The following is a 9123-nucleotide window of genomic DNA, read 5'->3' on the forward strand; positions in this document are numbered from 1 at the left end:
AAACGCCAGTCTCTCATTGTGCCCAGGGAAATAGGAAGGCAGAGGGGTATGAAGAGAATCCCTGGGCCAGATGGATCATTGACAGCAACTGTACTGGGTGCTTTCACAGCTGTTCTCTTTAATGTTGCAAAACCCAAGTGGTCAGAGCCTAGGCCCAGGTCAAAAGTCCAAGGAGGAATAGCTTATATAATAAAGTATAGGAAAACCATAGGAGTCAAAGAGTCAAGCCCCAAAGCAATTACCTGCAGAAGCTCCTTCCAGCCGAGGCTGAGAATATGGTGAGGCCAGTGAGCCACCAGGGGTTCGTACAGAAATTGAGGCTGTATTTACCCTCAGGATCAGGGTCCTTTGGTGCCTCCTTAAGTCCCGAGGCCTAAGTGACTGCTTGCCTCATTTTAGTTCCCTTCCCTGCCCTGCTTTCTCAAATTTCAAATTTCCACCTCCAGAAAGGAGCTGGAGTTTTTATTTTGTTTTATTAAGACTAGACCACTCCCTAACAAGAGTCCTGCCTTAATAAATGATGCCTGATAAGTTACTGATCTGGTTAAAAGAAAAAAACGATGGAGACAGGTAATAAAAAAGGAAATACAGGGGTGCCTGTGTGGCCTGGTGGGTTGAAGCCTCTGCCTTCCAGTCAGGTCATGATCCCGGGGTCCTGGGATCACCCCAAATCGGGCTCTCTGCTCCTCGGGGAGCTTGCTTCCTCCTCTCTCTCTGCCTGCCTCTTTGCCTACTTGTGATCTCTGTCTGTCAAATAAATAAATAAATCTTTAAAAAAAAAAAAAAAGGAAATACAATATTTTGAAGAAACCAAACCAAGGAGAACAATCTGAGTAAAAATCTAAAGATTGTTGCCTTTTCTTATTATTCCCCAACAAATAACCCTTTACTTTATAGTGCAAAGGCAACTATAATCTGAATCATTTTGACAGGGAACAAACCATTTCTTAAGGTCTTTCTGACTTCTCAGAAAAACGTCGTTTTTGGTACAACTTTCTATCATCATTAACAAAATAAATATATTAATGCCCTCTGACCTGACCCTATACTAGGCATCTATTTGCTCTAATCAATGACACTGATGTGTCATTAGCCTGGAGCCTAAAGAATTAGATCCGAATCACTGAGTTTTCTTATATACAAATTTAGGAATTGCATTAAGTAGGCTCTAAAGTCCTTCAAACTGTTTAAGTCTGTGATTCTATTTCAGGATTAGGCAGCAAGGAATGGGGAGGGGGGCGCGGTTATGCAAAGTGCAGTGCAGTACAGACTGTATAAATCGGCAATCTTTCTCTGAACTTAAAAGTTGGTAGACTGTCCTGCTCAGTAAGGACACACGTAACCAAAATAAAATGGAGAAGTTCCCCAGGAGACCTACAAAGCCCCACGGCTGAAGCATAGCATTCTGGCTTGGAATCCCAGTCTTCAGTTAAAGCTACCTACCCCAAAGAGGTTAATTTCTCTTCAATTTCCTAATCTATAAAATGGGGATAATAATACTACCACTTCATAAAGTTGTTTAGAGGATTAAATGAGACAACAGGCTAATGCACCTTCAAATAATGCTTGATACACAGTTAAGACCCAGTAAATGTTCATTGATACTGTTATTTTTACTGGAGTTTTAGAGGACTCTGGAGAAGGAAGAAAAATTTTACAAGGAAGTCCTGAGAACTGAGCATTGAGAGATGGAAGCAGGACAGGAGGAAAGAAGGAGAAAGAGAAAAGAGAGGGACAAAAAGAAATCCTTGCTATATAGCAAGTAGTTCAGTTTGGCTGGAGTGAAAAGTTCCTTAACAAAAACAGCAGCATGACACGCAGTTCAAAACACCATTGTAGAAAAGAAGAAGAAGAAGAAGAAGAAGGAACACACACTGTAGAACTTAATATGAATCATTTAATTTTTTTCTATTAAGTTCCCTTCATCCCCATTTATGTCCTAGAAGTTAAAACAGTAGTTTAAAAAAATAGATCAAGTGTTATTATTAATATAGATACATAGTCAGCACTGCCTACACATCATCCTATATGGGTACAGAAGCCAAAATATCTAAATCCAAAAACCTTACGTATTTTTCCTCTTTCTGGAGGCAATCTGTCAAGTTTGAAAAGCACTACGAGTTCTTAAGGCTAAGAATCAGAAAACACTTTCTAATCCAGGTTAAAAATCACTTAACCCTCCAGACCTCAAATTCCTCTTAATAAAAACATATATACTACTATTACTTCAGGATGGATGGATAGAAGAAATACTAAAATGGTGGAAAGGCCATTCTAGGAAGGGAAAAAACTTGCCAGCCTCCTCGGGTAGATATAAAACACAAAGGCAACAATGGATGTGAAAGCACTTTACGTACCTGATTAAATCTTATATAATATACAAGGAATTTTTCCTGCATACAACATAGACAAAGGCAGAAACTCTGGACCAGAAGGTGGTGATGCGTTGAAAATATATACATAGGCTTTGGGGTCAGATGGACTTAGATCTGAATCTTGTCATCAAGTCCCGTCATTTACTAGCTCCTTGACGAGAAAGCAAAGCATCTTGAACTATCATTACTTCTTTCCTGTGATTACTGGGATTTTATCAAACCTGCAATATGAATCCTGTAATGAATGGCTTGTCCCCTCACAGCTGCAGCCACTTAGAAGCAAGTGCAGGAGGATCTAATATCATACATTTCAGAAACTCTTCTCAGTTTCATCTTATTATTTTAACTCTTTGGGGGCCACTCTGATTTTTTCCACTTTTTTGTGTATCTGAGATTCCCAACTCCCCCAACCTTTTTTTTTTTTTTAAATGAGGCTGAGCCTAAAAATTAGTCATAATTTTACCTCTTCCATCAGGCCCCACTTAACACTCCTACACAGCATCTCCTGGACTTTTCTAAGTGCTCAACAGATGGTTCTGAAATAATATCGACACATTCACGTGGCAAGTATCAGAAGCGCCCAAATGTTGTTAGCCAAACTCAGGCCCAATAAAAACTAAAATTTTTTATACATTGTCAGGACATTTTATTAAAAGTGGTATTTTTAGGGGCGCCTGGGTGGCTCAGTGGGTTAAGCCGCTGCCTTCGGCTCAGGTCATGATCTCCGCATCGGGCTCTCTGCTCAGCAGGGAGCCTGTTCCCTCTCTCTCTCTCTGCCTGCCTCTCCATCTACTTGTGATTTCTCTCTGTCAAATAAATAAATAAAATCTTAAAAAAAATAAATTCAAAAATTCTTTAAAAAAAAGTGGTATTTTTAATGTGTTGAGTAATATTTTAAATTTGTTGTGCAAAGTGCCATTTTCTACATTTATCCTCAGGTAATATGGTATTTGATCCTCGCTGCATCCTTGTGAAATTGGTTCTGCAGGCATGATTTTCTATTTCACACATGGGAAAACTGACCAGCAGTTCTTTCCATGGTGTGGTGCAGCCCCGTGGGAACCCAAGCCTTCCACTTCTAAACTCAGAGCTTCTCCATTCTAGCAAAACCACCTCTAGGCCTTGAGGAAATTCTGCAAACGGGCTGCAAAAAACAAAAACGAAAGAAACTTACTTTTTTGCAAACAAGATGGAAATGAATCACAATGCAAACATCTGCCAAGAACTCCTATGTAATAAACATAAGCATTGACTGGCAAGATAGGATTTTAAAACGTAGGCTCCATTAAATATTTTTTAAAATGGACGCCTAGCATGGAAGGCCTAAAATATTTCCATTGTATTCCTGCTACGCAACCTTAATTTGAATTAGTTCCCCACAGAACCTATACTCAAATATGATTATAAAAGGGATTTCACTATTTGGAGGGCAAAGAAAGCAGTGTCACAGAATGTGCAATGAGTTATTTATCCCATGAACTCCACATTAAAGCTAAAAATGCGAGTGAACCTCCTCTGCCTCCTATCCTGTCCCCACCGAGCCCGCGGGGTGCGGTGCTTCCGAGTAACAACTGTCCGAAGCTGACGTTATTTACTCTCATTTCCGACACAGGTCAAATACGCACAGCTAAAATCCGTCGGCTGTGGGGATCCCTGGGTCGCGATAGTAAGGATTATCTCCTTGCTAATACCTTAGTTTGTTTTGCATGTCAATGAAGCAAAGAGGAAGTTATCTCGTGGAAGTAACTTATCTCTGATCAGTGCTACCAGTAATTTCAGATCACTAGCACAACCTTGAGAAACGCTTATAAAAGTGTCCAAAGGGTAACTCGGGCTTGGCCAACTCGACCGCAGGCCGCGGTGCCCGGCCGGCCGGAGATGGGGGCGTTCAGTTCCCCCCAGTGTGCAAAGTAACCGACGGCTTATCCATCCCCCAGCTCCGCGCCGGACCGGGGTGGGGGCCGGACAGGCCGGCCCCCGGGCTCTCAGTGGCCGGGGGAGGCTGGAGTGGACCCGGGCTGAGGCAGTGACCTTGACAACCCCTCTGCCGCCCGCGGAGGCTCGGGGTAGACGCGGACCTGAGGTAGCGGCGCGACAGCCTCCAGGCGGCCCGCGGGAGTCTCGGGGCGGACGCGGCGCGGGGCAGTGGCTGTGTCTGACCCCCACCCCGCCCCGGGAGAGTCATCCGCGCGGGGGTCTCCCCGCTCCCCGGGCGCCTCCAGGGGTGGGACAGCTGCGCACTGGGGCGGGGCTGGGATTGGGAACGCGGGGTTCCCGGGACAGCAGTTGGGGGTCCCTCCTCCGCGGCCGAGGTTCCCCGCGCGGGCCGCGAGCGGAAGGCGGGCCCTACCTCCTCGGTGGCCGTGGGGCAGTAGGAGATGAGCAGGAGGGTGGTTAGCAGGTTGACGGCCAGGCCCAGGAGGGTGATGGAGTTGGGGGCCATCCACAGCGGGATCCACTGGAGCAGCCAGGTCCAGTAGATCTGCAGCGGCGGCTCGAGCAGCGAGACGCCCGCCGCGCTGTAGCGGTGCTCCTCCAGCCGCCGCAGCTGCGCCGCGCTCAGCGGCTCGGCCAGCGCCTTCAGCCAGCGCGGCGCCGGCCTGCCCCCGGCGCCCGCCGCCATGGCCGCCTGCGGGCCCCGCCGCTGCGAGGGAGCGCGGCCCGAGCCGGGCGCCAGGGCGGGAGGTGGGGGGGGAGGTGGAGGGAGGGGCCCGTGGGCGCCGGCCTGCGCTGACCGGGTGGAACTAGACGGTCGGGCCGGCTCGGGTGAGGTCGAGGTCAGGCCGGGCTGCCCCAGGTCCCGGGGCCCCTGCCCCCAGAGCGGCCCGGCCGCGGGTGCGACCGCCGGGGGTGGGCGGGGCCTCCGAGGAGGGGATCTTAGGGGAGGGGTTGGGGAGACTCTGGCGAGGTGTCTGGGAGGTTCGGGCCGGTACTCGCAAACCACCGGGTTACCACTAGGGTCCTGCAGACAGTAACTTTCTGGTGGACGTGCCAGGGACTGACTTCCCCAAGGGGCCGGCTGATGCACCTGCCTCCAGAGGTTCCATTCTTCTCCAGGGACGTCTGGCCGCGCTCCCGTGACTAAAGGATCCTCCCAGGCTGGGCAGTTAGAGGCTGCTTCCTCCAACGTGTGGTCTTGTGCACAGCTCTGTTCTCCTAGTGTGGGTATCTCTGGCCTTTGGCTAACCACTGCAGGATGACGCTGCCAGTGGAGTCTTGGAGGAGGGGGAGGGGGTTTTGTGAGAACATGATTTTTGCACGTCTTGGGTCACTGGCCTAATGACCCCATCTGTCTGCCCCAAAAGAGGTCCTGCTTTATAAACACACAACAAAAACAATTCTCCTTCCTACCCTGAGGACAGGGTCCCTGCCATTAATTAGCTCTACAGAACACTCCCTGGGCGTTCAAGGTTCAGGGTTCAGAGACCAAGGCGTTGAAAAGAAAAACCAGGACTTTGAAACATTTACTGAAAAGGGGACTGAATGGCTGAAACCCAAATGCCCCCCCCCCACCACGAGCATCCAATACCAGTAACTGGATATTTTTACACGCAGCTTTCTCTGGGAGTAGAGGACATGGATCCAGGCAATGTGTTCCCACTGCAGAGTGGACTAAGCACACTTGCCACACAATGGTAGTTCAGCAGCCCCTTACCTCACAATGCACCCATTTAGGCAGGGGACATCTTGTCATAAACATATTTCACAGCCTGAGCTAAGACTGCCACTTGCCTTTTTTTTCACTTCCTGGTCCTGTTCTAAGGCATAGAACAAGCTCAGAAACTGCCTTGGAGATAGTGTGTTAGGCAACATCTCTCAGCAGATGCGGTTTGTCCCACAGGATTCATTACAACACTCTGAGAGGAGTCAGCAAACTACTGCCCAGCCCGCCGCCTGTTTTAGTATAGCCTGTGAGCTAAAAATGGCTGAAAAAAATCAAAAGAATTTTTTTTGATGTGAAATTATATGAAATTCAAACTTCAGTGCCATGGATAAAGCCATGCTTATGCCTCACATATTGTTTACACTACTTTATCCCTCCAAAAGCAGAGTTCAGTGGTTCTGACAGACATTGGCTTGCAAACACTGGAATATTTACAGTCTGGGCCGTCACAGGAAAGAGTTTGGCAATCCCTTCCTTAGAGCAATATGAAGGTTCCTACAGACCTAACCATCCATTGAATATACATCTCCTGATCTTTAACGTGGAAAAAAAAAAGGTGCTGAAAAATGCAGGAAGGAATCAGAATGACAGATCCACTTTTAACTATGCTGGTTTTATGTACAGTAAACTTGGGGACATCGGTTTTTTAAATTTATCAATACCATGAATAATCCAGGGAGAAATCCTTTTCCACAATAAATTTAACTATGTTACAATTAATTTTTAGTGTACATCAAAACATCAAAGGAGAATGAAAAGACAAGCCACAAGCCAGGAAAAGGCATTTCCCTCAAATAAAATCCACATTGACTAGTACCCAGATTATATAAAGGATTCCTAAAAATCAGCGAGAAACAAAAACACTCAACTGGGCTTACATTCAGATACCTGTAACAAAAATCCCCCAAATCTGGTGACTTAAACAGAATAAATGTTTATTTTTTTTTCTTGCATAAGTCTAAAATCATGGTGGCTTCATGATCACTGGGAACTCAGGCTCTTTTGTCTTCCGCTCTAATATCCTGTATCTGACTTACACCTATAAAGTAGGTCATCTCTTGGTTCTGAATGGCTGCTGGAGCTCCAGCCATCCTATTTGCACTCCAAGTAGCAGAAAAGAGAAAGAGGGTGAAAAAAAAAAAAGTTGGATACCACTCAGCTGAGCCCCAAAGTAAGGTGCTTTTCTAGAATTCCCAAATGACACTTCTACATACATCCCACTGACCAGAACTTAATCATGTGGCCTACCTGAGTGCAAGTGTTAGCAAGGAGGAATAGATGAGACAACCATTTTGAAAAACAATCTGGCATTATCTGGTAAAGTTGACGATCCACATGCTCTAACACCACAATTCTGATCCAGGAGTATATCCTAGAGAAATTGTTGCACATGTGTCCTAGGAGACAGGTATAAGAATATTCATAGCATCTTTGTATAATAATCAACAACTATAAATATCCTAAATGTCCAATAATGCTGAATGGATACCCTGAGGTATTTTCATATAATTTAATATTACACAAAAAGTTTAATATAGCAGTAGAAAATTGATAAACCATAGCTACACTTATTACACGGATGGACTGCCTAAGTACAATGTTGACAGAGGGAAAAAAGGTTATAGAAAAAGTGCACACAGTATGATTTCACTCATACGAAGGTTGAAAACATGAATGACTTTGCATTTCGGAGTATGTACATATGTGACCATGTGTGACAAAGCTATGAAGAAAAGGAAGTAAATGACACACACAATTCCAGAAATGGGATTGTAGAAGTGCACACAGATTGCTTCCAAAGTATTGATAATTATATTAGGATACAAAACCACACGGCCTAAATATGATGTAAGTGTATTTTTCTCTCACCTAGTGTCAGGCAATTCTGGGCTGCCATGGCAATGCCAAAATGCCAGAGACAGATTTCTTCTATTTTATTAGTCTGCCATCATTACGATGTTGCCCCTTGCCCTTGTGGTCAAAAATGGCTAACCACAAGTTCTAATCAGTTGGAATGGGAAAAAAGAGAAAGCAATGCTGCATTCATTTCCTTACTCCGGGAGGTCTAAAGTGTACACCTTCTGCTCTCATCCTATTGGCCAGAGCCTGGTCACATGACTGTGTAAAGCTGCAAGAAAAGGCTGGAAATGTAGTTTTCAGCTGGGCAACCATTTGCCCCGCTAAATGATTTCTATTATTACTGTAAAGTGGGAAAATGGATATTGGAGGGCCCTCTTGCTATCTCCACCACAATATTTAAACTAGGTAGTAAGAACATGGTTTTCATTTTATTATTTATGCTATGTATGTATAATCATTTTCTTTTGCAAATATGGAATATCGTATTATTTATTTATTTATTATTAAGATTTTATTTATTTATTTATTTATTTATTTATTTATGAGAGAGAGCGCGTGCGCACACAAACTGGGGCAGCAGCAATGGGAGAGGGAGAAGCAGGCACTTTGCTGAACAGGCAGTTGCGGGGTGGGGGGTGTTGCGGGGGCTCTATCTCAGGACTCTGGGATCATGACTTGAGCTGAAGGTAGATACTTAACTGACTGAGCCACCCACGCACCCCTGGAATATTTTATAATTAAAAAGTAAAAGTAATAAAAAAAATTAAAAAATTAAAAGCACATTTTAAAAATAATTTTTGTATAAACATATAATGTATTATTAGCCTTAGGGGTACAGGTCTGTGAATCGCCAGGTTTACACATTTCACAGCACTCACCATAGCACATACCCTCCCCAATGTTCATAACCCAATCACCCTCTCCCTCTCCCCCTCCCCCCAGCAACCCTCAGTTTGTTTTCTGATTTAAGAGTCTCTTATGGTTTGTCTCCCTCTCAATCCCATCTTGTTTCATTTATTCTTTTCCTACCCCAAACTCCCCACATTGCAGCTCCACTTCCTCATATCAGGGAGATCATATGATAGTTGTCTTTCTCCAACTGACTTATTTTGCTAAGCATAATACCCTCTAGTTCCATCCACATCAACTAAAAGCGCATTTTTAAAACTCATGCGCCTAAGCTGATTTCCCCCTGGTTTTTTTGTTGTTTTTTGTTGTTTTTTG

At 44.9% G+C, this 9123-nt stretch overlaps 1 protein-coding gene across 4 annotated transcripts in view; it reads right to left on the reverse strand.

Moving 5' to 3' along the window:
• The window catches only part of CHPT1 (choline phosphotransferase 1), a 31497-nt gene extending 26244 nt beyond the window's left edge, over positions 1-5253 (reverse strand). For 2 of the 4 annotated variants that reach the window (XR_014313876.1, XM_082739127.1), the window contains exon 1: positions 4726-5247. Coding sequence is in view for 2 of the 4 variants with exons in the window: in XM_082739127.1 (XP_082595253.1) it covers positions 4726-4998 (273 nt within the window). In the remaining 2 variants the exon portion in view is untranslated. Of the gene's footprint in view, positions 1-4725 lie in introns of all 4 variants that reach the window. The other 2 variants (XR_014313875.1, XM_082739128.1) reach the window with 2 other exon arrangements.
• Between the last annotated feature and the right edge of the window lie 3870 nt (positions 5254-9123).

The sequence above is a fragment of the Mustela nivalis genome (genome assembly GCF_964662115.1).
Source record: "Mustela nivalis genome assembly, chromosome: 7".
In the NCBI taxonomy this organism is placed as follows: Eukaryota; Metazoa; Chordata; class Mammalia; order Carnivora; family Mustelidae; genus Mustela; species Mustela nivalis.